The sequence below is a fragment of the Dermacentor andersoni genome, chromosome 1 (genome assembly GCF_023375885.2).
Source record: "Dermacentor andersoni chromosome 1, qqDerAnde1_hic_scaffold, whole genome shotgun sequence".
Lineage (NCBI taxonomy): Eukaryota > Metazoa > Arthropoda > Arachnida > Ixodida > Ixodidae > Dermacentor > Dermacentor andersoni.
In genome coordinates, this window is record NC_092814.1 from 112672917 (window position 1) to 112700584 (window position 27668).

Here is a 27668-nt window from a genome sequence, read left to right on the forward strand (position 1 = left end):
CAAAATGGAAGATCCACATGATCATAATAATTTTTAACATTTTTGTGCCAGAAAATGTCCTGCATCATTTCTCAAGAAATTTGTTAGAAGGGCTCTTTGCTATAAATTGCAGCTGGAAGAGTTTGGACATCATTTAAAATTTTTTTGGTGCTTATCTTGTGTGACGTGCCTATGATGTCTGCAGTGCATATGAAGAATAGTATCTGAATGTATCATTTTATATTATTCTTGGTTCCGCCCTGGTCAGGTGGACAATGCCAAGGCTTGGCATTTAAAAAGCCCACAATTCCTGTGACTCCAAAACTGGCTACACAGCTGCGATCACGAACTGCTTCCTTGAGAGACCAAAAGCGAAAAGAGGAACAGTAAGATATTTTTTTATGTCATTCTTTTCTTTTGTTACAGTGCTTGACACGGTAAAGTAGAGCTAGCACTTAACAGATACTTTATTGCCAGATGACTATGCTTTTATATACAGTAGACTCTCTGTAAGCGGAATTTCCACTTAAACAGAACGGCGTTATGATTGGCTGGTTTTGCAGGCAGTGCAAACAGAAGCCCATCAAACAGAACCATATTTTTTTCAAACTCCAAATAAACAATACTAAAAATATTGCTGGAAATGAAACTGAGCAGCCAATTGCAGCAGCATCACTGTTAGCGCGTTTCTTTTCAAGCTTTCTCGCCAGTTCTCAATGTTACTGCCAAGGTGGCTTTTGTTGGTGCTGTGGTTAATGTGGCTCTATCATGATCGTCGCTTGCTGTGGTTTGTGTTGGTCAGCTGTGAGTTAGCCTCAGCGTTTTTTGTGGCGGCCTGCACAGTGCGCTCACGGTGGAGACTAAAATCAAATTTATCAATGATTTTGAGAGAGGTTGCTTCACTAAAACGGCAATTTTTTAAAATTTGTTTTCTTCTTTCTTTTTTTTTTCTTTTAAACAGTGACTTGTCTTCTCAGTTTTTAAAAAAATTATGTTTTATGCTGCCCGCCCTAGTCAGCAGCTGTGTGCAAGTAGAAACTTTTTCACAGGAAGCTTCCTAATCATATTTGCCACACCTGTTATCTGCCGTGGACAATGAAGTAGCTGCCCCTTTCAATAGAGCATCTTGTATAGGCTTGAGCTGAATCTCTCGGTAAATAAAACTCGCAATAAGTGGAACTTGTTGTTTCACTGGTCCCTTGAAGTTCTGCTTTATGAGAGTCCACTGTATTGGCAATAGAAAGCAATTATAACGAAATTTTCACTGTCAGTTTGTGTTATCACAAGTATGTCATGGCATTTGCACAATATTTTGCTTTTATTCAAGTTTATGTCTACAAAAACTTCAGTTTCCTTCTGTAAGTTATACAAACTCGTACCTGCAGACTATTCCAATTTTTCTATAAAGTTCAATAATTTAGGTGAATTCTACGATTTTAAGAGTGTTACAAATGATAAAGAAAAAAGAAATTATGCTTCTTAAAAGTCTTCGAGGTACTGATCAGATGGAGCGATGCAACATTGCAAAAAATGCATCCAGAAACCTTTCATTGGGCATATTGAATGAACCAAGATCTGATGTACAGTGGGCACAAGTAAGAAACATTTGAGTTGTTGACATATTGCCGAGGTTCCTCAGGATCGCAGAGATAATGCTGGGGATCGTGTTGATTTCTCGTAGTAGTAATGCTCAATGCGAATGGACATTTAGTACTGCAAATAAGGCCCGAACAGAGTTTCACTCTTCAGTTTTCGACCATACCCTTAGAAGTCTTCTGATGATGAAAGAGGGGCACCTTCTTTGTGCAAGTTTATTCAGACAAGTTCCGGAAGCGGGCAAAATAGGCAAGAGCAAGGTCGCTAAAAAGTTCTCTGTGATCTGAATACAATGTGTTGCTTTGGTGTTTCAAGTTTGTTGCTGCTTGTGTGCTGCATCTAAAGATAAATCACCAGTGATAAACTGCATAGGTGTCCTAAAAGTCTCTGTGCTCATGACAAACTATTCAAAATTATGCTGATCAAATACACTTGTTGGAATCTGTCAGATGAAGCACTAGTGAAGCGGTTTATTAAATGGTAAAGAACTGCGATGCATACAGTTGTGTTTGCTTTATTCCTATGCAATATGTTATCTCGTGCAGTGTTTGTTTATTCACCACAAAGGCCAGTACATTAATCTTGTGCAATATTTATATTTATGCACTTCACTGCTTATAAGCTATGCCGATATGCAAACACCAAATCAGGCAGATGCACAGTGGCAACTTCTAGGCAGCAGTGTCACGGGGACGAGCGCAATGTGCAACGGGAACGTATCAACAAAGTTCTACTGTATGTCCACCAATGTAACAGCCGACCCAGCAAGAAGCCATGCCAAACCCAGGAGAGTTCTGTTAGGTGGTGCAAAAGCAGCAGTGAGAAACAGCTCTTTGCATGATTTGAAGGTGTAGAAATTCATTGCCCAATCTCTTGCCTGCCTGATAACTGCCACTGTAAAGGAAGTTGTAATTAGCACCTTGTCGTCTATCACAACCATCAAAACCCTTTTGTCTGATCTTATTTATTTTTCTCCGCTCCTTTTGTCTTTTTACACTAAAAAGAAAAGAATGGATTGTAATGTTCCTCAAGAGGCATGAAGCCTATGCTAGTCTTACCTTGCATAACCAATGTTGCCTTGTACGTGAGGCCACCTGTTAAAATGTTTCTTTGGAAGAGCTCCTACTCTTATTTGTGTCCAGTCCTGAAAGGCTCATGCAACACAAGCTATGTTTTTAGTTGCATTAAGGGTAAACCTCCTGTATATGTTGGTCATCTTTCTGCGCTGCTTCATATGGCTGCCAAGTACTTCATAAGAAAATTGGGAAGAAGAATGAAGGCTAGGTATTGGACATGTTATGATAATGGCAGGCTACAGCGATTTTGCCAAATGAATTTACGACGAAGCTTTAGCTTGGGACCAACCCTGGTTGCCATATTCAAACTCGCATAGAAGGCAGTACAGTAGACTTAGGCTAATTTGACTCTGGTTAATGATTTTTCGGTTCATTCAATCCTGACCAAAGGTTCCAGCTTGTGCCCATGCATTTCTGTGGGCCAGAACTTTTGTTATTTCTATCCTAAAATTGGCCTTCGCAAGAGAATTCGGACTCGACCGGTCAGCATGAACGTGCCTGACCTCGATAGCGACCCCTTTAGTGACGCAGCGTCTTTCTCGGCGGAGCTTAGGGGACAGCCTGTGCGTTGGACACATGTCACCTCCTGTCGAAAGCGCCTATTTTCAGCCTGCCTTAGGAGGATTTTCAAGCAATAACTGTAGCTCACAATGTCTGATTATGGTATTTACTGGAGCCTAAACTGCACCTTTTTTTTTTTCCTTTTTTCTAGAAAATTTCTCCTTATGCAGTCACTGAAACAATTTCAATGAATTTTGTCACATTAAAGAAACAAGCTTATTTTCCCTTCTACTGAATCAGAATTCTTATTTATGGCCTCTATTTAGGGCTGCCTTTCTTGTAGTACTTATTCTCACCTGCATTCAAAGATTATGTATTTAGAAGCTTCATAAGTAAATTCTTGGAAATGGAACTGCGCAAGAACACAGTAAGTGGACACACACCCAATATCACACATGCAATATTGTGTGTGCACCCTTTGCTTTTCCATTTTCAAAAATGTCATACCAGCCAGCCCAAGTCACAGCTCTCATAACTAAAGCTTCATGTTAAGAATATAAGTAATGATTCTCACTTTTTTTTTTTTTTACATGCTGGAATTCTTATGGTCCTCTTGTTGGTAGGGCATTTGGTGAAGAGCCAAGAATAATTTTTGCTTGGCTCATGCAGTGTCAACGTTTGTGCCAGCAAGCCAAAGAGGTCGAAGGTAGAGGCAGTGCAAGTCAACACATGGGCAGCACCAGTGCCAAAACTGGCATTGCATGCCATGAAGGCTGAACAGAACCCCTTGGCTTCAAATCTTGCATCAAAGCCACTGCAAACAAAGCTTGCCAGAACTGTGAGGACTCTATCTTTTTGTATTCTTTTGCTTCATTTGCTGTTTTGTCTTCGCTGTGGCTATATATTCCTATAACTGTTTCAGTTTTGTGTTGCTTGGTAGCTGTGCGTTGTTTTCCTACAAATGTCCAAGTTGCTGCTTTGATCCTTCCTTGCAAACATTAGACAGCTTTGCTACATTACTCTGTATGGTGGCATTGTTTGTTCTTTTGCACTTGTCTCTGCAGTTAAATTTTTATTGTTTACAGTAAGGCCTCAGTCATATTCCTGCCAACTTGTGGAAACAAATGTTACTTTGTGAAGCTACTTGATGTTGTCATTGCACCAGTTTTCTTCTTACATGCCTCCAAACCCTACTTCTTTAGGCAACATCAAAGCAGGTATCAAGAAGGGTAACAGTTGCCAAGTCTCCAGCATTTGCACTCAAGTTACGAAGTGAAACATGGAAGCAAAGAAAGCAAACGGAGAAAAGCACTTTGTACATGGTAAGCTCTACCATAAAGCTAATTGTGTAACAGCTTCTCTAGAGATTTTGTTCTTGTGTGACACTTTCACATGAAGCAGGGATGTGCTTGCCATGATTGTTTCATATACTGAAATAATGTTTTCTGTGAACATGCTTAACACAGAGACACTGTATATGAACTGAATGTCTTTGCTTTCTTCCTTGACAGGTGGGCGCTTGTAAGCTCCTTGGCTGGCATGCCAAAAATGTTTCTGTTGCTGTTGCATGGATCTGTACACTTTCTGGTCTTTCTCTTTCTCCTCCTCCTTCTGATTTTTTTGTTGTAGTTTGCCTGTCATCTGTCCTTAGCCACTAATTTATGAAATAATTATGTGTGACGATCCGAATACTCTCTCTTCTGTGTGTCACTGATGTAACCCCATGCATGAATAAATTGCTCTTTTTTTCCCTTCGTGGCATAAGAACTTGGCATTTGCATGCATCTGACTCTTGTTTGTCTCACTTGTGCATACCAAACAAGATAATCTTTATTGTATTTGCCATTGTAAAGTCGGCAGCAGCTTAAAGTAAAGAGAATTAGACATTTGCATTTGTAGGCATGTCCCAAGGCCTGATTTTTACATGTCTTTTAGTATGTTTTCATTTTGTGCTGGTGCAAATATTTTGTATTGTATGGGGCATGGTTGAGTGCAGACCTCTGTGCTTTTTTTACAAATCAAAAAGTTCTGCTGATCTACATTGAAACTTTGCTGAAATTGAAGTGCTCATTATGTAGGTTCATTTTAAAAGTAATTATGCTGAATCCATATGTTCACATTGAACATTACGTATACACTTATGCCATAACAGGACTTGTAACAGTGAATGTAATTCGTCAAAAGTGCTGTAGACGATGTTTTGGCTGTGGAAGCACAAAAAGTGTACAAGCTAAGTGTGAAGCACTGTACATGCGTACATACCTATATACCAACGCAAAACATTTTTTTCGCACTTTACGGTCACCCTAGAAAAATTACGGTAAATCTTTTTCAAAATAGGTCCCTTTGAAGAATTTAAATCTGCAATAAAAAATATCTACCCTGGGTGGTCTTATATGGCCAAAAAAAAATCAACCCTGAAAAGGTTAATAATAAAGAGAACGCAGAACACAATTTTGTAAAATTTCTCTCAATATCGTATGAGCTTTCCCTGGTTTTTGTGATTCAATGTGTGAATCCAACATGCCGCTTACACATTTGTTACTTAGTCATTGGCATGTGAGATACTGCAATGCAGCCTTCATGTGCTGAACCATGTGGCATCTGCACATTCATTTGTAAAATTTATTTATAGGCTACGCCTTGAAAAGCTGCTATTAAAAAGTAATAGTGCATTAAGTACATTAAGCCCTAGCACCTGCCCAATGGCTGTGGAAATGATACACCAGCAAATTTCCTTCCGCTGCTCTCTTGTGAAATATCTCTGCTTTCATCTATTTTTATTTAGATGTATGTACAAACCCCATTGTCTGTCAAACCATAGCATTACTATGTACACACTTCTACCTGCACACTCTTGCTGCCGCCTTGTCACCACACTCGCGTGCACAGAGTGCACGCAACATCCCATAAAATTGTTGAGGTTAATTTATTTACACCAAAATAAAATGCGAGCACTGGAGTGCGTGGCCTGCGGTACATGTAGGAAGGACGCTCTGCTGCATGCTGTACCTTCTAACTGCAGCCACAATAAACTGCTATATATTTGCACCCTAGGAAAAACTTGTAATGATGCTTTTCATATTCATTCATTTGCAAGGACTAAGTGCACGCTTAGGCCTTGCATGCACTTCCGAGGCAGTACGACCTTCTACAGGAGTAACAGTTATTAATACAAAGGGCTTGCCGTACACGAACCACCTTGTATGTTGCAGTGAAGATATTGATAGTGGTAGGGGCGAATGTGGTACATATGAGTACATGCCAACTATGAACCGAAGGCTTTAGTTCATCGAGTAGCAGCATCTTCTTTTCTTTCTTTTTTAAGTGACTTGATGCTGAATTGTAGCCAATCAGACACGCGGTTATTAGACATTTTTCATCAGTGTAAGAGATCCAGTGGGCAGTGCTGTCACACACATGGGACACCAACATGCAGAGACCGTAGATGGAGGAAGGGGCTGGACATAGCACAGGCCTAAAGCAGAGAGTGATCATGACTGCTTGCGTTAATGCATTTTGTTATGCTATCAAAATCTGGTTGTAATCATTGTACATGGACGTTGTGAAGAAGTTGCAGGGTGTCTTAACGAAGACGACGAAGGGATGAGGGTGGAGAATAAAGAAGATGGCTGACACCATAGCCTAGCCCTACTGTGTATTATTACAAATTGGCGCAGCCGCATTTTTTCTGTGTGGACATTCAAGTCGAGATGTGGGTGGACTTCATCATTGGAGCAAATCAATGCAGTGGCATCCGAATCTTGACTGCAATGCCTCAAGATGAAGATGAACAAGCTCTTCCGGAAGTAGTGAGCACTGACACATTGGTCTCCTATATCAGCGCTAAAACGACGCTCACTTACGATGATTTAGTTGCGAAAGAAAAAGTGAAGCTGAATATGAAACTTCAAGATTATGAGAAGTTTGTCCTGACTCCAATTCGAAACTGCTCGAAGCCTGCTACTGTTGCTTCGTCTCACAGTGGCGTCAACCTGCTCACTAAGTTTCTTGAAGTGCAACAGGAACAGAACAGACATCAAAATGAATTAACGCGTTTGCTTGTAAACATGATTGAAAGAGGAATGGACAGGCCGAGTCACGAATATGTGAAGCCAGACACGTTTGATGGAGATTCCAGTAGTCCCGAGTCCTGGCTAACATTTTATGAATATGCCTGCAATGAAAACTATTAGCACAGTTATGAAGATAGTGAAAAACATGCAACTATTCCTATCAGGAATAGCCAAGAGTTGGTATGAATTGTGTGTCAACGCTCACAGCAACAAGCCATGGATGAAGTGGAAGGAGAATTTTCTCGGCTCTTATGGAGACAACAAGGTATTATTATGGGATAAAGCTATCGCATTCAAGTGCAGGTCTGGGTCTGCACTCAGCTATTTGCCCGAACCTTGCCCGAGACGTCTGTGGTTTCGCTTATCATTCTTGGTTTGAGTCCGGACCTTCAGAAGCAAATACAAGTGAGAGGGCCAAAAACGGTTGAAGAACTTCTGCAGGGAATTCGAAACCTGTATTTACAAAACTCGGTACCCCAGCGGCAGCCCATGATGCCTGGTGCAAGGTGCCCAACTGCCACACGAGCTGGAAGTCTACCGCTTCTCCTGTGTCATTTTTGACTGACCAAGGAGGCTCAAGCCAACATGAAGAGTCAGATGCTGTGACAAAAAACTAAATAAAGAGGGCTTTGACTTCCGCCTGAAGGCGCCGAGGGAAGCTGTTTATTTGTCGCATGCAAACCTCTTGTATATATCTGTTTTTGTTGATGAAAAGGACAGGAGCGCATTAGTTGACAGTGGAGCGAGCATCAAAATTATAAATGCCCGTATTGTTGAGACTGAGAAGGTACAACAGGGACGAGCTGTGGAAGTACATGGATACAACGGAAGGCGAGATATTCATGATAAATGGACATGTTTAACCATATCCTGTCTCGGCAACAGTGTTGCTACGCAGGCGCTAGTACTCGACGGAGTACCGTATGAATTACTGCTATCACGTCCAGCCATCAGTGCACTTCGCCTTAACATCCACTGGACTGGAGAAGTAACTACGGATGAAAAGTGGCACAATCTCAGCATTCAACTTCTTCTTCGAGGAGCCTACAGCAGCCATCGTCATGGAAAGATGTTAAGAGGCTTTACCCGGAATTGCTATGCTTGAAGGGATATCCCAAGGCAACTACAAAGTTTGAGGTACCATTTAAGTTAGGCGATACTACAATGGTCAGAAAAAAGCCATATAATATTTCATGGGAGAAGAGAATGTGGCTGCAGAACGAGCTTCAAAAGATGTTGGATGCACAGATAATCCGTCCATCCACATCTACATTCGCGTCGCCCATCACTATTGCACCTAAGGAAGATGGAAGCCTCTGACTCTGCACTGATTACAGGTAAATTAATAAACAAACAGAGCTTTTCCTATGCCACGGATAGACTCTATCATAGGCGAGACAGGTGGCTGCAGAGTGTTTTTGCGTATTGATTTATGTAAAGGATTTTGGCAAGTTCCACTTTGTGAAGAATACAAGAAATACTCTGCCTTCATAATGCCTTTTGACATCTATGAGTATAATCGATTCCCGTTTGGATGGAAGAACTCGCCCACTTGGTTCCAGAAGATGATGAAGGATGTCTTGCAACGATTCCTTGGGAAGTTTTGTAATCTGTACATCGACGATATAATAATTTACTCTCGCAATGAGGAGGAGCAGTCAGAGCATCTTGCTAGTGTACTACAAGCACTGAGTGATGCAGAGCTCAAGATTAATGACAAGAAAAGTGAGTTTTTCCAAAGAAAAGTTGTGTTTCTAGGTAGAGTATTTGATGGCCAAACCAAGACAACAAAGCAGGAATCAGTCGAACTAATCTCAAAAATGCAGAAACCGTATGACCTACACTTTTTGCGATGCATTTTCATGCTTTCATTAGAGATTATACCACGAAAACAAAGTGCCTCACAGAAATGACTAAGAAGAATGTGCCATTTCAGTGGACAGCAGAGTGTGATTCCGTTTATCAAAGCCTTGTGAGCATCATTTCGTCTGACCGAATTCTGTGACTTCCAGACTTCAAGTTGCCCTTCGAGCTGAACACCGACGCTTCTCATTACGGCATAGGCGCAGTGCTTTACCAGAGGGATTCAGAAGCTCCACGGAGCCAGCAAGAAAAGGTCATGGGATATTATTCAATACATTCTTGAAAGCGCAGCTGAATTACATGACTATGGAGAAAGAAGCTTTGGCAGTCCTAATGGCTGTATGCTATTTTAGACCTTACCTGGATGGCAGGAGCTTCACGCTCTTTACCGATCACCAAGCCTTAACGTATATCCTTAACGTATATCCTTAACCTCGCAGAGCCTAGAGGAAAAATTGCACGGTGGGTGAGTGAACTCCAGCAGTTTGTGTTCGTGGTCCATCACAGACCTGGAGAACACCTGAAGGACGCAGACGCACTCTCCAGACTTGCGGTAACTCCAGATCAGGAGACTGTCAGCGCAACTCTGCTGTGGGAGGGAACTGAAGAACTGGAGTTCCACAATGGAAAGTTCGTAGTCCCGGAAACAATGGTGCCTCAAATCTTGGAACTTTATCATGACTTGCCGGACTCTGGTGGGCACGACGGGTTCTGGCAAACTTATTGCAAGATTCTTCAGCGTTTCCAGTGGCCGACGTCCAGTGGTACGTCCAGTCTTGCCATCAATGTCAAGTCCATAAAGTAAGGTACCTTTAGAGAACAGACGAGATGGTCCTACCTCGACATTCTGACATACGGTTTGAAGTCATCCAGGTGGATTTTGAAGAGTTTAAGAAAAAGGCTACAGGAGTAAGAAAAACAGTCTTTCCTAGTGGCAATAGACCAGTGCACTAGAATAGTGGCCGCACGACCGGGCAGGGAAGACACAAATAGTGTGGTTGCCCTTTTGAGCTGAGAGATGCTTAAGAATACCAAAGTACTAATATCAGACAATGGACCAGCATTTGTAAGCAAGCGTCTGCAAGGATGGGCGAAGGAACGAGGACTTGTTTTGCGACGCTGTGCGACATACCATTCCTCAGGAAATGGAATGGCTGAAAGAATCATATGAGACTTGAAACCGTATGGGTTTCCTTTGTAGCAATTGCTTCGAACAGGTGGATGTCTGATTTTCCCTTTATTCGCATGGTAACTGCGTGTCTTTCTCAAGTTCGAGACAGTTTGGTCTTCCTATTCTGCCTGTTGCACAACAAAGTACTTTTATCCAATTATTTATCTTTAAGACTGCCAGTGTCAGGTAATAAAATGACATTGAATAAAGCTAAAAGTTTTATAAACGACTGACAGACCCCAGTTGTACATACTGATTGAAGAATAAATGCATAAAAAGAAATGATGGCCAATAATAAGAGGTGCACATGAAAATGCAATTTCTCAAAATTACTCACAAAATCTTTCTGTATCATAAAATCAGACGTAACATTTCAAAAAGAACAATGGCTCTGAGCTGAACAAAAATTTTTTTCTGCTAGAATTATTGTGGGATTGCACTTCACTAAGTGTAAGAGTTAGCGACAACTTTTAAAATATAAATTGGAGGAGGTCGACTTGGCTTTAAACAACCATTTTGTACTGATATTCAAAAATAACAAAGAATATTCCATCGGGGATCGACAAACGGTTTTGTCACTTGTTGTAGCTCTACATAGTTGTAGAGCATAGCTCTACAGCTCTACAACTATGTAGAGCTATGCTGACATAGTTGTTGACTTTTTTGTTGAAGTCCTTTTGTGCAATTTTAATTGTCATGTTTTGCTTGATGATTAAAGCGCTTGTCTTTTTCGATCTTGGTGCCTGGCACAGGTATGCAAGATTGTGTGTGTTTGGCACATTTACTGTACCCTAAGCATTGCCAAGGCATATGCTGCCACTATTGTAGTCGCCACTGGGGTGACCATTGGGGTTAGGTGCTTGCGTGCTTACCAGCCAATTTGGAATTATCCAGCAAAGGCCAACTTCAGGATTGAAATAAGGAAAGCATGGGCCCATCGAAATGTACGGGTGCTGGCGAGGACCTTTGGTCATGATAGAACTAACGGAAAGGTTGAATTAACTGTATTAACTGGAGTCGAATTAATGGAAGTGTACTGTACTTAGATTATTTCTGCTGCCAGTGTAAGTGAAATTTTTTCTCCAAGTTTTGTTTCTTCCGGATAGCCTGATTTTTTGGAAGTTGTGCGGCAAATTGTGTTGAGAGAATGGTTTCTGTCTTTTATGCTTTTTTTAGTCTTAGACGTTTTGCTGCAAAAGCCATAGAAAACCTGGAAAAGTCTCGGAATTTTGAAGAAAAGAGTTCCTCAGTGCCTTATGGCAGAACACTGCAACAATTAATTTTGTGTGCCGATAAGATCTGTTGTGCTGTTACTTCTGAATGCCTGATGACAGTGAATATGGATCAGCGCTGACAGCTGCATTAGAAAAAGCAATCTGTATACTGACAAAGATGGGGCAGAAAACAATCTTTTGCAGTTTCTTGGCTGTGTGCTGCTAGCTTTTGCATTTGTTTCGACTTGAAACCTCCATATGTAGCACACACTGATGTTATGAATGCATCTAAAATTTGGTCAGCCATGCCTTATTTTATTGTGCATTATAATGCAATAAAGAAAATGCAGAATGCAATATAGGAGGTATCAAATAGCAAAGCAATTTGCTCACAGCTTAAAGTATACATTCTGGTAGAAAAAAGGACATACTCAGCCAGAGTAACTTGAAACAATATATCCTTGTTGTGCATGTGTGTTCTGGCCAACAGCTTGGTTCAGCTGGCCAACAGATGATAAGCCAAATGTGCTGAGCTCATGTTATCACACCAATTATATGTTTGCAAATTAATGACAGTTGCAAAGCACATTTGCAGTTTAGCATTGTTTATAGCTGTGTACCTGCACGGCAAGCGGCAAATGAACTATCAATATTGACAGGAGACCCCTTGCTTGCCTGTCAAAGGTATCATGCTTACATTTCTCCCACTTATGCCTTATTATTGTCTTTATGTTTACTTTTTTGCCAATATAAGTATGTAAGGTTATGACAATCATCGGATGTGTCAAAGGTATTTTTGTATCGGATGTGATTTCAATATAATGAGGTTCAGCTGCATTAGTAATAGTGGCAATGAGCTTCTGAAGGATGATGTATACACTTTTATTTCTAGCAGTTGAGTAAACTGTTTAAATCAGGACACTACTCCATTGACATTGCTTGGTATCTCTTCTCATTTAGGAAGATAACCTAGTTCAGGAAAAAGATGAACAATCCTGTGGACAAGAATTGAAAGAGGAGAAAAATTTAAAGAAGGACAAAAGCAAAAGCAAGACTGGTGAAGCTGCTTTGCGGCAAAAGAGAGGAGCAAATACCAAGCTGGAGGGCACCAAGAAGGAAGTTACCAAGAATAAGAAGAAAAAAGAGGTATGGGCCTGCCACTTGGTACATTGAGACATTGTTTGTTCCCCTCCCTCTTTATTTTATTGTGTTCTCAGTAGTAAATTTGCCATCCAAATATTTATATGCATTTGGAAGCTTCTCATGCATACTGCTTGCACCAGAAGGGAGTTGAAGGAGAATGGGAAGGTGTTTTTATGATTTCAAGAGTCAATGCACGAGCAGGAAGGGGCTAGTATGAACCTGGAAGTGCAATGTGTTTATATGCTACTGTGTTACTAGTATGGTCATCCTTGAGCATAGCATGTGTGGCTACCATATTCCTGCAGAACATGAGAAAGACATTGACGGGGGGACCTTAGTCTTGGAAACAAAAAGTCTATTTTTTATTATTTATTTTTTTAATCTGCATAGCATCGTGCACCTACTGGGAAAAAACTAGCTGAAAAGGGCATGTCATTGAGGAAGAAGAGGCTGTATTGATACTTCAGTATCGTCACTTTCGCCCATAAAAGCTCTGAAAATAACTACTTTTGTGCTGTTTGCCATTCCAAAACCACTTATCGGAGCCAGGCCATCTTGGTCTCATTTGAAAGAGCATCTTTCCGGCTTTGTTTCCTGTCTACAGCGCCCTTTGAAGCTGCTTCAGAAAAAAAGCTACCTGGGTTTGTAGTTTGAAATCTGTATTTTCGCACTCTTATTAGTTTCTTGCTTTTTTTCTCCTTTTTTCTTTTTCTCTCTTTCTTTTTTTCTTTCTGCAAGTAGCAAATTGAGGGAACAACACTGTTTCTGTGCTACTCATTCAATTTTCCTATTTTCTTATTGTTTTTTTGCCTGAATCCTAGAGTCTCTAGTCTTAGAGGGTAGAATCACTATGATATAGTGTTTTAAGACATGGCAACATTTTGCAATATTGTAGAAATTACATACAATTCACACTTGCAATGTTGCAATTTTAGGATTTCACAACTTCTTATAAAATATAGTACAAACATTAAAATGCCCAGTTGCACTTTTTGGACATTCATAAACAAGCTGCTCAATTTTACCTCTCTTGCTACTGTACATTTCTTGCAACTTACCTCCAAAATTTGACTCAAATTATTTTTAACATTTTATAGGCTTGACTTTTATATATTTTTATTTTATTTAGAAATACTGTAAACCCTCTCTTGAGGGTCATTATAGGGAGGGAGAATGTTCTGCATACAGAAGTTTACATATACGCACTAACTTATATACATATATGTATAAAATAAGTAATAGTACAACCAAACAGCAAAACCATAGCTGAAGCTTGACTAATCATCAGAATCAATGACATAAATGCACATCAAGTAAATGCATGAATTCAGAAACATCATTTGTATTGACCGCATCTTTCGGAAGGCTGTTCCATGCCTCAGTTGCATCAGGAAAAAAAGAATACCGAAACACATTCGTTCGAGCAAAATAAGGCTGAAGCACTGGCTTATGATTCGCCCTCTCACTTCGCTTCCCAGGCAATAGCAAGTAGTCGTTTTTGTTAATCCTAAAATCTCCTTCCATCAATTGAAAAAGAAAGTTAATCCTACTTTTAAACCTGCGTTTTTTTAGCAATTTTAAATCACACGATCTTAACATTGCTTAAATCTTAAAACGGGTCGTAAGACGTATTCTTTCTAACTTATTTTTCAATATTTTCTGATGAAGACTCCAGACAACACTGGCAGATTCAAGTATCGGTCGTATAAACGTCTTAAAAGCAATACGCTTTATATCCCTACTTGCTCCTGGCAGTTTTCTTCTTAGAAAGTATATCATCCGTGATGCTTTGGAGCATACATTATCAGTGTGTGTATGCCACTTTAAGTTATGCGTAATTGTAACACCAAGGTACTTGAAAGTATCTACTGTCAACAAGGCATGATTGCCGATGTAATATTCAAATGGAATTATCTTTTTCTTTTTCAAAATGGGAGTAATTGTTGACTTTGAGTCGTTTATTTCCATTCCTCAAGTTTGACACCACAAGTGTAACGCCTGTAGATACTGGTTAATTTTTATCTGATCATCCCCACTAGCTATTTGTGCATAAATTAAACAATCATCTGCAAAGAGTTTGAGCTTTACGGGAGGCTTTTCTATCTCTGCAATATCATTCATATATATAAAAAATAATAATGGCCCGAGAACTGCGCCCTGCGGGACTCCTGAAAATACTTCTAGTGAACCAGACACAACATTTTCTATTTTCACGTATTGTTTCCTGTCTTTCACGTAAGCTTCGATCCAACACAGCACAGATTGACTAAGTCCAGCAAGATGGATTTTAATCAGCAATCTATCAATGAGGCACCTTATCGAAAGCTTTAGCAAAATCTACACATATGACATCAAGCTGTCGTTGCATATCCAAAGCAGTCGCAAAGTCATAAATCATTTCAATAAACTGTGTTGTAGTTTAAACACCGCTCATGAAATCATGCTGATAAAAATAAAAATAATTGTTGCTTTCTTAAAACGCGGTAATGTGCTTGGTTATGACTTGTTCTAATATTTTGCAGCAAACGGATGTAAGTGAAACCAGTCTGTAATTGTTTGCAAAGAATCGATCACCACTTTTAAATACAGGAATAATGAAAGCTTTGCTCCAGTCACATGGTACAGAGTTAGTACAAAGAGATTTTCGGAAAATAATTTTCAAGTGGTGTGATAACGACTCCGCATAACGCTTCAAAAAAAGGGTTGGGTATTTCATTGGGCCCACTTGCCTTTTTTGAATCAAGAGACAGAAGTTGTTCAAATATTCCTTCTTCGCTGATAATGTCTCCAATCGATTCAGATAAGTGGCATGCCGTACCCACGTCTCCCTGGTCGCTTTCGTGTCGTGTAAAAACTGACTGAAAAAAACAGTTAATTGCTTAATTAACTGCAATTAGCTCATAAAATGAAATGTTTGCTGAAAATTTTAAGGGTATAGAATAAATGTTTTTTTTCTAAAGCTCACGTCTCCTCTTTATGATATCTATATAAATTAATTAAGGTATAAATAAACTGAAACATAGCACAATTGGTTTCCAGCAGAACATACTGACATGAACAGAAGCACGCTGGTGTTTCAGAAAGGAATGACTACACACGTTGGTGTCGTCGTCCCTTTCTGTTCGTGTCAGTATGTTCTGCTGTAAACCAATTGTGCTATGTGCAACCAATGAGCTCAGGCAAACACTATTCTATAAACTGGGAGATTAATTTGTTTTGAAACTTCACCGAGAAAAAAGTATTTAACTTGAGAAGACTCCTTGCTTTAATCAAGCTGCAGTGGCTATGGTGCTCTGTTGCTAAGCACAAGGTTGCAGGTTCAACTCCTGGCCATGACTGCTTCAATCTGATGCTGTCTGCTGTGTTAATTTGGACACTAAATCATGTCAATCAACAAATCTTACATTTTCTTTTCTTGTTTATATGTGGCCTGGTAAAAGTGCGAAAATGTCCCAGATAGCATAATAAATTTTTCTGCTAGACAGCGATGCATGTGTTTCACATGCAGTAATGCAGTACTCATGTTGTTGTTTGGGTGTTCTTTCTTAGCGCTTTGATTGTTGGATTTGTTGTTTGTGTCACAGCTTTTACACCCTGTGCAGCAGAGGCTACACTAGGCACATGTGGACACAATGACAAGCACTCGCCAGCCTGTGAGTGCTCCCTCTCGGGCCTTGATTGAAGCACCTTAAAGGGGCCCTGAAGCTTTTTTTATGTTGAGAAATGCATTTAAAGTTAAAACAGACTATTTCAGAAATACTTCGCCACAAACTACTTCAATGTGTTCAGCAGAAGCAGAGTTATTGGCAATCAAAGGTCGCATATGACCCCCTTCGCTGTTCTTCCGTTCCTTCAATGCCTTATACTGCGAAGGCTACGGCAGAGCGGGGCGTGCCTAGAACGATCCGCCTACTGAATGTAACCATGGCGCGCAGTTGAAATTTGATTTTGGATATTCACATACACACCACTACTTCTGATTTTGCCGCCTACGACACGCCAAACGTGGTTGTTCTCAGGAAGACGTAGTGCGCTAAGCCAGTGGACATGTTGCAGCAGCCCGCGGCGGCCGCGGTATCTATTCCACATAGCAGACTGCAGCTACATGCAACTGTAGTGCGTATGCGCAGCGTTGTGTTGTGCACGAAAGGGTTTGAGTGCGCCGTCATGCTCATATTGTCACGTGGTAGTGACGGTGAAGAAAGAAGCAATACGGTGGAATACAAAACTAGCTTTTATTGGGCGAACCTGTGCCCACAAAAGCACGCTACACTTATAGCACAACGATAGCGGCGAACACGGTCGGCGATCGTCGGAAAACTGATTAGCGGGTCAAGCGCGTCGGCTTTTATAGATCAGTCGTCGAATGTTCCAGATTAACTGATGGGACCCGCGTGTCTTCCACAAAGTTCGACACCATTCGTGTCACGCGATGAAATCTGATAACACAAGGTTCGGCGACAACAGACACGCGGATAGAAGCGTCGATAACTTTCCAGAAACGTCGGATACATGCAGGCGCGTCCCTCGCTGTGTGATTACAGTTAAGCGGCGAAACGTAGTTGCCCGATAAGGATAAGTACACGTGTCATTACCCCCCTCTTAAAAAGCATCGACCCGATGCTGCTAACAAACGAAAGTAACAAAGAAAAGCACTCGTAGCAAAGAAAACAGCAAACTAAGGAAGTTCATCAGCGTCCGTAAAATGGTTTAAGGCGCACCACGTGGACCACTTCAGATCGTGCGCGGCGCCGCTGTGAGTGCGAAATGCCGTCTGGCACGACCTCATAGTCTAGTGCGCCAATAGGTCGGATGACCTTGTAGGGTCCGAAATAGCGTCGCAGCAGCTTCTCACTGAGTCCTCGCCGGCGTATCGGGGTCCATACCCAAACACGGTCGCCGGGCTGGTACTCGACGAAGCGTCGTCGGAGGTTGTAGTGTCGGCTGTCGGTACGCTGCTGGGTCTTGATCCGTAGGCGGGCGAGCTGTCGGGCTTCTTCGGCGCGCTGGAGGTAGGTAGCGACGTCAAGATTCTCCTCGTCAGTGACGTGCGGCAGCATGGCGTCGAGCGTCGTCGTCGGGTTCCTGCCGTAAACCAACTTGAATGGCGTGATCTGTGTTGTTTCTTGCACTGCCGTGTTGTAGGCGAAGGTGACATACGGCAGGACCACGTCCCACGTCTTGTGCTCGACGTCGACGTACATTGCTAGCATGTCGGCGAGGGTCTTGTTCAGGCGCTCCGTGAGACCATTCGTCTGCGGATGGTAGGCAGTTGTCCTCCTGTGGCTCGTCTGGCTGTACTGCAGAATGGCTTCGGTCAGCTCTGCTGTAAAAGCCGTTCCTCTGTCGGTGATGAGGACTTCTGGAGCACCATGTCGCAGCAGGATGTTCTCGACGAAAAATTTCGCCACTTCGGCTGCGCTGCCTTTTGGTAGAGCTTTGGTTTCAGCAAAGCGGGTGAGATAGTCCGTCGCCACGATGATCCACTTATTCCTGGATGTTGACATCGGAAACGGCCCCAACAAATCCATCCCAATCTGCTGGAATGGCCGACGAGGAGGTTCGATCGGCTGTAGTAATCCTGCTGGCCTTGTCGGTGGTGTCTTGCGTCGTTGACAGTCTCTGCATGTCTTGACGTAACGGGCGACGTCGGCGGTCAGACGCGGCCAGTAATACTTTTCCTGTATCCTCGACAGCGTCCGGGAGAATCCGAGGTGCCCAGCGGTTGGATCGTCGTGTAGGGCGTGCAGTATTTCTGGACGGAGCGCTGACGGCACCACAAGAAGGTAGCTGGCGTGGACTGGTGAGAAGTTCTTCTTCACGAGCAGGTTGTTTCGTAGCGTGAACGAAGACAACACGCGCTTAAATGCCCTAGGGACAACGTCGGTGTTCCCTTTCAAATACTCGACGAGGCCTTTTAACTCCGGGTCTGCTCGTTGCTGTTTAGTGAAGTCTTCCGCGCCTATTATCCCAAGGAAGGCGTCGTCGTCCACGTCGTCTTGCGGCGGGGGATCGATTGGGCCGCGTGATAAGCAGTCGGCGTCGGAGTGTTTTCTTCCGGACTTGTATATTACCGTTACGTCATATTCTTGTAGTCTGAGGCTCCACCGCGCCAGCCGTCCTGAAGGGTCCTTTAAGTTAGCTAGCCAACACAACGCGTGGTGGTCGCTGACGACTTTGAATGGCCTGCCATAGAGGTAAGGGCGGAATTTAGCCGTAGCCCAAATGATGGCGAGGCATTCCTTTTCAGTTGTAGAATAATTGCTTTCCGCTTTTGACAGCGACCGGCTAGCATACGATATCACCCGTTCAAGTCCTTCTTTCCTCTGGACTAGGACGGCACCGAGGCCTAGGCTACTGGCGTCAGTGTGGATTTCAGTATCGGCGTCCTCGTCGAAGTGTGCAAGTACCGGCGGCGACTGCATGCGTCGTTTGAGTTCTTGAAATGCGTCGGCCTGCGGCGTTTCCCAATTGAACTCGACATCAGATTTCGTTAGATGTGTTAGCGGCTCCGCGATGCGCGAAAAGTCCTTGACAAAGCGCCTATAGTAGGCACACATGCCAAGGAATCTGCGCACTGCCTTCTTGTCGATTGGCTGCGGGAACTTTGCGATGGCAGCTGTCTTCTGCGGGTCGGGGCGCACTCCAGATTTGCTGATGACATGGCCTAGGAATAGAAGCTCATCGTAAGCGAAGCGACACTTTTCCGGCTTCAGGGTGAGCCCTGATGACTTGATGGCCTCTAATACTGTCGCAAGCCGCTTAAGGTGATCGTCGAAATTTCCGGCGAAGACGACGACGTCATCCAAGTAAACAAGGCAGGTCTGCCACTTCAATCCTGCTAAAACCGTGTCCATCACGCGCTGGAACGTTGCAGGCGCCGAGCACAGTCCAAATGGCATAACCTTGAATTCATAGAGGCCGTCTGGCGTGATGAAGGCGGTCTTTTCGCGATCCCTTTCGTCGACTTCTTTTGCCAGTAGCCAGACTTGAGGTCCATCGATGAGAAGTATTTAGCATTGCAGAGCCGATCTAATGCGTCGTCTATCCGTGGGAGGGGGTATACGTCTTTCTTCGTGATTTTGTTCAGTCGACGATAATCCACGCAGAAACGTAGGGTTCCGTCCTTTTTCTTCACTAAAACAACTGGAGACGCCCACGGGCTTTTCGACGGCTGGATGATGTCGTCGCGCAGCATTTCGTCGACTTGTTGTCTTATAGCTTCGCGTTCTCGCGTCGAAACTCGGTAAGGGCTCTGGCGTAGTGGTCGAGCGCTCTCTTCGGTGATTATGCGATGCTTTGCGACTGGTGTTTGTCGAATCCTTGATGACGTCGAAAAGCAGTCTTTGTATCGTCGAAGCAGACTTCTGAGCTGTTGCTGCTTAATCACGGGGAGACTTGGATTTATGTTGAAGTCTGGCTCGGGAACTGCGGTCGTCGGGGTAGATGCAACAGAATCCGAGAGGACAAAGGCATCGCTGGTTTCCTGTATTTCCTCGATGAATGCGATCGTCGTGCCCTTGTTGATGTGCTTGAACTCCTGGCTGAAGTTTGTCAGCAACACTCTCGTGTTTCCTCCATACAGTCGAGCGATCCCTCTTGCGACGCAAATTTCACGGTCGAGTAGTAGACGTTGGTCGCCTTCGATGACGCCTTCTACGTCAGCGGGTGCTTCGGTGCCGACCGAAATAACGATGCTGGAGCGAGGCGGGATGCTCACTTGATCTTCGAGCACACTCAAGGCATGGTGACTACAAGGGCTCTCCGATGGTATCGCTTGATCTTCCGACAGCGTTATTGACTGCGACTTCAGGTCGATGATTGCGCCATGTTGGTTCAGGAAGTCCATGCCGAGAATGACGTCTCGTGAACACCGTTGCAGGATAACGAAGGTGGCAGGGTAAGTCCGGTCATGAATGGTAATTCTTGCCGTGCAGATTCCAGTCGGCGTAATGAGGTGCCCTCCAGCGGTCCGAATTTGGGGGCCCTCCCATACAGTCTTAACCTTCTTCAACTGGGCGGCGATGTGTCCACTCATTACGGAGTAATCGGCCCCTGTGTCGACTAAGGCAGTGACTGCGTGGCCGTCGAGAAGCACGTCAAGGTCGGTGGTTCTTTGTCTGGCGTTGCAGTTAGGTCGTGGCGTCGGATCACGGCTGCGTCGTGTTGAACTGAAGCTGGAACGTCGCGTCGTCAAGTCGTCTTTCGTCGGTGTAGTCTTGGCTTCCTGACTTCGTTGGGACGGCGGCGTGTCGTCATTAGGTCGTCGAGATGGTTTCTTCGTCGTCTTCGTCGGCGGCGGAGGATCTTCGTCAGTTCGACGAACAGCAACCGCACCTCCATCGGTTGCTGCTTTTAGTTTTCCGGATATGGGCTCGCAGAGCGGCCCCGGGCTGGGCCGGTGTATGGTCGGTGCTGCGGCGACAGGTAGCGGCCTGGTGACGGCGAACGGGACGGTCGTCGAGGGCTCCACTGAGTAGCGGCGAGGTAGTCGGCGATGTCACGAGGGCGTTCACCTTCCCTCGGGCGCTGTGCGTTCACGGCGAAGCCTCGCAATCCCAGGTCGCGGTATGGGCATCGGCGGTACACGTGGCCGGCTTCGCCGCAGTGGTAGCAGAGCGGGCGGTGGTCGGGGGCGCGCCAAATGTCCGTCTTCCTCGCGTAGGTGCGCTGGGCGACGGGTGGGCGTGCTGGCGGCGGCGGCGGTGGACGACGGAATTGTGGCGTTACAGGGCCCTGGCGTTGTCGCGGAGGGGGAGCTTGACGGCGTGCGACGGCGGCGTAAGTCATCGCTTCTGGCTGGGGCTGCGGTAATTGTGGTTGCACCTCAGGAACTCCTAGCGATCGGTGCACCTCTTCTTTCACGATCTCGGCGATCGAGGCCACTTGAGGCTGCGACGATGGCAAGACCTTGCGCAGTTCTTCGCGCACGATGGCCCTGATGGTCTCGCATAAATCGTCCGTGGCCAGTGATTGAATTCCGGAGTAGCTTGTTGGCTTGGTGCGTCGGTCAAATTGCCGGTTCCGCAATTCCAGTGTCTTCTCGATGCTCGTCGCCTCACGAAGAAACTCGTCGACGGTCTTCGGTGGGCTTCTTACCATACCGGCGAAAAGTTCCTCCTTTACACCACGCATCAGTAGACGTACTTTCTTCTCCTCGGACATTTCTGGGTCGGCGTGGCGGAACAGACGGCTCATTTCCTCAGTGAAAATCGCGACCGTCTCATTCGGCAGCTGCGCTCTTGTCTCCAGTAGAGCTTGGGCTCGCTCTTTTCGCACGACGCTTTGAAACGTTTGCAGGAAGCCGCTTCGGAAGAGGTCCCACGTCGTCAAGGTGGCTTCTCGATTCTCGAACCACGTCTTGGCGGCGTCCTCCAATGCGAAATAGACATGTCGTAGCTTGTCGTCGCTTGCCCAGTTGTTAAACGTAGCGACCCTCTCAAACGTTTCCAGCCAGGTTTCCGGGTCCTCAAATGAGGAACCGCGGAACGTTGGTGGTTCCCTGGGCTGCTGCAGCACGATGGGGGACGCTGGGGCTGCCATTGCGGTTGCCTTGGCCACAATCTTCTTGGTCTTCTCAGGTAGAAGTCCGTGCTCCGGGGGCAGCTGTTGAAGACGGCGGCTTGCTCGGTGGTCCGGGACTACGTTGGTGTTCTGTTTGTGGTCTGGGCTGGGATCACGGCTTGTCGGGGGCGTCCTGTACATGGACGAAAAGCACCTCCACCAGATGTCACGTGGTAGTGACGGTGAAGAAAGAAGCAATACGGTGGAATACAAAACTAGCTTTTATTGGGCGAACCTGTGCCCACAAAAGCACGCTACACTTATAGCACAACGATAGCGGCGAACACGGTCGGCGATCGTCGGAAAACTGATTAGCGGGTCAAGCGCGTCGGCTTTTATAGATCAGTCGTCGAATGTTCCAGATTAACTGATGGGACCCGCGTGTCTTCCACAAAGTTCGACACCATTCGTGTCACGCGATGAAATCTGATAACACAAGGTTCGGCGACAACAGACACGCGGATAGAAGCGTCGATAACTTTCCAGAAACGTCGAATACATGCAGGCGCGTCCCTCGCTGTGTGATTACAGTTAAGCGGCGAAACGTAGTTGCCCGATAAGGATAAGTACACGTGTCAATATGCTCGAATCTGACAGTGCTACATGTTGCGGACTAGCTTTGCCCTGTACCAGCTTGACCGACATATCATAGCCACGTCCAACTTGTGCTTGATGAAGCGATACAGTTTTGATAAGAAGCAACGTTTGCTAAGGCGTCTAACTAGGAGCGACCAGGAGTGAGCACACGCTGGCAAGTGTGTGTGTGTGGTCTGACCTCATGTTTCGTATCGTTCAAGGCTAGTTGAGTGTTCAAAGCTAGTCAAAATTAGCGAGACCCAACGGCTACGAGACCGATAAGCTGGGTCCCCAAAGTTTATTTCCTACACGGGCGGCCGAGCATGAGCAGATGATAGTTAGATTCTTCCGGAAGTGCATAATTCTTATCGAAATTCGAAAGTAGATTTTCGCCCACTTCAGCCTGTATGTTAAGTAGTGTCAATCAATATTCACAGTAACAGTAGGAAGCTACGCACTGATCCAAACACCCTTCTTGACACATGTCAGGTATTGGCCAATAGCAGCCACGTGTGGTAATCTGCTATATTACGAAATAAAGTAGCCCAAAAAGGGTGAAAAAGAGCGTTTGAGAAAAAGGTGACTTCGTGCTCCGCTTGCAAGCTCCATGCGTCACGCACAAGTGCAAAATTTGACTGAGATGTTCCAGGCTGAGATGTTCACAGCAGCATATGTTATTCACAGACTGTGTTTTTTCACCAAGTCTGTGGGGTGGTTCAGGACCCCTTTAATACAAACAGTAGCACATCTCAGACTTCCTGAAGAGAGCACTAAGGTTAAATACGGTTGAAAACATGCAGGTCCTGCAACCTGCCTATGCTTCTGTATACATATCTACTTTTGGGTCTGTTTGGAGTAGACTTTTCTCTGCTGGTTATAGTTTTCTTCACAGTAAGATTCTTCGCCGGTTATCTCTCTGGGTGCTGGGCTGCCACAATATTGGCTGTCCTGCAGACATGTGTCCTGGAAATTTGGTTGTAATGCTGGTACTCGAACCAAGTGACAGTAGTTATGAACTAGCTGTTCTGATTGTGTCTCCACCAAGTGAAATCTTCGATTGCTTATTTTTTTGACAGCCTTACCTGTAGTCCTGGCATCTCTGTACCAGACAAAACCGCCAACAGGCAACTCATCACAGCTGTTAGCTTTGTCTCTTTGGTTGTAGGCTTCGGCTTGTCGTCACTTTTCTTCATCTATTTTTTCATGCTGCCTTCTTTCTGAAGGCAGCATGATTGGGCATTTTTTCCTCAACTGTAATGGTAATGCAGGTAGTGCTGTGCATAGCTGTTGTGCCATTAGCAGCTGGACTCTGGTGTATCCAAAAGGGGTCTGGAGTTGATCTGCAGATTAACATTGCCAAATATGGATTTTGTGCTTTCTTGATATCTTTAGCTATTTTAGCAATGTGTTCAACCTCCCCCTTACTTTTGGGCAGTGTTGTCTACCGCGGTGAGCAGAGACAGACTTGAAGACAATATTCTGTGATGTTTGGTGTAAACAGCACACTTCAAGTGTGGTGATGTGGGCTTGTTGGTCAGTCGTATTGAATTGGGACAAAGCATACCTCAACACCAGGACATAATGGAACTGGACCTGGTGTTAGAACACAGGATGTGTTCCACCACCATGAAGTGTACTACACTTCATTCCAATTCAATAGCACATTTCACAGTGCCTTGAATAGCAGTCTAGAACAACCAATGGCTATGGTGTTCGGCTGCTGAACACGAGGTCGCGGGATCGCATCCCGGCCACGGTGGCTTCATTTCGATGGGGGCAAAATGCGAAAACACCTGTGTACTTAGATTTAGGTGCACGTTAAAGAACCTCAGGTGGTCGAAATTTCCGGAGTCCTCCACTATGGTGTGCCTCATAATGAGAAAGTGGTTTTGGCACGTAAAACCCCATAATCAAATTTTTTTTTTTAGAACAACCAAGTTGTGTTTGCCTCTCAGTTCAACTGGGTCTGCTGGCACTGGTTGCCATGAACAGTCTGACTGCACTGAAGCCAATAAAGGTATCTCTCCTGGGACGTGCTCCTTTACACAGTTCATGCAATTGGTAACCACTGCCCGGAGCTGAGAAGTTTGAACTGGCCACCACTGAGTAATTTTCGCACCTTTTATGCATTTTGACACTGCTTAGTGTCTTGCAAGTAGCTGACCAAGGACACTTGCCCTCATTGGCTTAGGGATTACAAGCCTGCTGTCCTTCATTAAGAGACCACTCGGCATTGTAATACTGTCTGTCTTTATTATAAGACACAATTTCTAGCATGAGCTGCATCTTACTTTACTAGTTTCTTGCACAATAATACTTTACCTTGAAACACCCAGGGCCTCGGCTCTGCACACTGTGAATTTTTTAAAATAGTCACCAGGAGCAAGTAAAGAACTAGTCATCAAGTGCACAAAGTCTTCCAGATATTCTTCTCTCTTTTCTGGAGCCTCTACTGGGGGGCCTCAAAAGGGCATCTGCTGTCCACAGCTTTTTTCCAAGAAAATGCTCTATAGAGTACTTGAAATGCACTAGTTTCAACTTGAACCTCTGAAAGCACATCAGAATTGTATCCAGCTCACAGTTGTCCACCAATGAGATGAAAGTCTGATGGTCAGTCTGCAGATTGAACTCAGACCCCAAAAAAAACATTTCAAAGAGCTCACAGGCTCGTGTGACTGTATACACCTCCTGCTTTCATTTTCACTTCGACCATTTGGTGTGAAAGTCACTAGATACGCTAGCTCCTACCTCTCCTTCTGCAGCAGCACTGCTCCTTGATTAATGAGGATGTGTCTGCAGGTGCAATAAGCGCTTGTTTAAAGGTAATACTGTCACCCAGCTATTACAACTAAAACAGTTTACCACCGACAGATTGGCAAAAAAAAACTTCTGCCTTTTGCGATGACTGGTCCTCGGAGAGCGCGCGCGCAACCATGAACTTCGTCGTTCTCGCCTTAAGGGTCCCGTGTCAACACGTGCAAACTTATATATATTTTGCGTCAATACCATGTGTGTATTGTATCTGTAATCTCATTCTTTTCTTTCTTTACCTGGTGGAATGCCAGACACTGTAAAGTGCACATCTACAATATTCCTCACTTAAAATTCAGGTTAAGCTCCATCAGTGCTAAGGATGTGTCCAAGGAACTTGACTTATGTCATCGTAAATTCACACTTATCGTTCAGTGTGATTCCAACAATGTTAATTCGTTTGTCAGCCTTTTGTCGTGATCTGACAAATCCCCTCCAGTGACAAAATTGTCATCTGTGTGGCACAACACTTTTGGTATACCCTCCAACTCTTGATTTACACGTCTTTGAAAATGGTATGGTGCAGATCAGATACCAAAGGGCAGCCATAGGAAGCAAAGCATCCAAAAGGCTTTCGTGCATGTGCTGAGCATTTGCAAATCTTCTGCTAGCTACGTCTGCCAGAATCCAGCCTTCGCATTTGGTTTTGAGGAAACATTTGACTCTGAGAGGTGACATAGTCACCTCATCAGATGGAAGATGACGCTTTTCCTTTCAATGCTTTTGTTCAGGTTTGTTAGCTCTATACATATTCTGACTTCTCCACTTGCTTTAGGAATTTCCACCATGGTTGAGCACTGTGGGGTTATTAGATCTTTCATCTTTTTTGCTTAATCTTATCCAGAACATAAGGGCCACTCTGCATGACATCTCCTCAGACACTCGGCTCACATCCACTTTGAGTTTACCCTGCAGGGGTGTCTGCATCAGCAGGCGTTTGGTGTGTTGTGACACAACGGACCCAAGCGCATGAGGGTTGGACCCTCCCATGTGTAGCCGTGGCGGCTTAACCAAGTGTGGGGAAAAGGGGATCCAGAGGATTGAGCCGATGCCAGCTGAATGGGCCTTTAAAGGGACAGACAACCGCTCAGAACATGAATCGAGATAACCCTGCTGATGGAATGATTCCATATCATAGTGGGTAAAATTAACCATGTTTTTCTCATTAAACGTGGATTTATATTTTTGATTCATCACTAAAATTAGTGAAAAATGACCTTTGGCGCCCCACGCGGCAGAAACATCAACCTGCATAAGTGGTCCACCACATTACCTTCTACTAGTAGAAGCGGTTCCTGGTCTTTTTATTATTATAAGTTTTTCCGGACTTGTAATGTGCAGATAAGCGTTCGTTTGTATTGAGCAGAGAAGTGGCGCTGCCTTCGTTTTCGATGAGTTGACTTGGCTCGTCTATCGACAGAATGACGACGACAGGGGCCAGCCAGCCATGACGTAGGCGTGTACTTGGGGGAAAACGCAGTTCAAATATATGAAATGTCTTCACAAAAATGCTAACTTATTGCACCAGAGTAGTAGAGTACGCATTTGGACTGGTTGGTTCATGATTACAAGCAGTAAACAGCGCTAAATAACAGGACGAAGAGAGGGACACAGACCACAGCGCACCAGCTTTTTATTTTCAAAAGTGGTTGAGAAGGTCAAAATGTAGGTGGTTAACCACAGTTACATTCACTCCTGTGAAAGCAGAACGATAGGTGGCTTTCACAATTTGCAAGGTGGGCTATCGACATCGCTCTCACTTCCCAGCGTTGCTGGAGATGGGACTCTTACTTTTTTTGGCGGCTGCTCAGATCGAAAAGTTGTGATTAGTAAATATCCACGTGCTTTTTGAAGTAACTGCTGCAGATGTAAACACTACCGAGGGTGAGCCTTGCATTGCATCATAAAAAGCTAGGTCCTTAAAAATCGGTTGTCAGTCCCTTTAAGGCCCCCCGGCAGAGGCAACACAGTTCTTTGGCCTGTGCTTCACATAGACGGCACCTGCAGACTGACCCACCCTAGAGGAAATCTGCTGTTGCCTTTCCCCGTCCTCCTCTCCAATCTTAGTCTTTGTCTCTCACCTTTTCATCTTTCCTGT

The 27668-nt window shown here is 44.3% G+C and overlaps 1 protein-coding gene across 1 annotated transcript in view; it reads left to right on the forward strand.

Annotated features, from left to right (window-relative positions):
- Positions 1-27668, forward strand: part of LOC126543309 (uncharacterized) — a 73844-nt gene that overhangs the window by 16764 nt on the left and 29412 nt on the right. Inside the window, exons 5-8 of the mRNA XM_055061906.1 lie at positions 248-365; positions 3822-3990; positions 4355-4474; positions 12437-12622. Of these exons, the coding sequence (XP_054917881.1) occupies positions 248-365; positions 3822-3990; positions 4355-4474; positions 12437-12622 (593 nt within the window). The remainder of the gene's footprint in view (positions 1-247; positions 366-3821; positions 3991-4354; positions 4475-12436; positions 12623-27668) is intronic.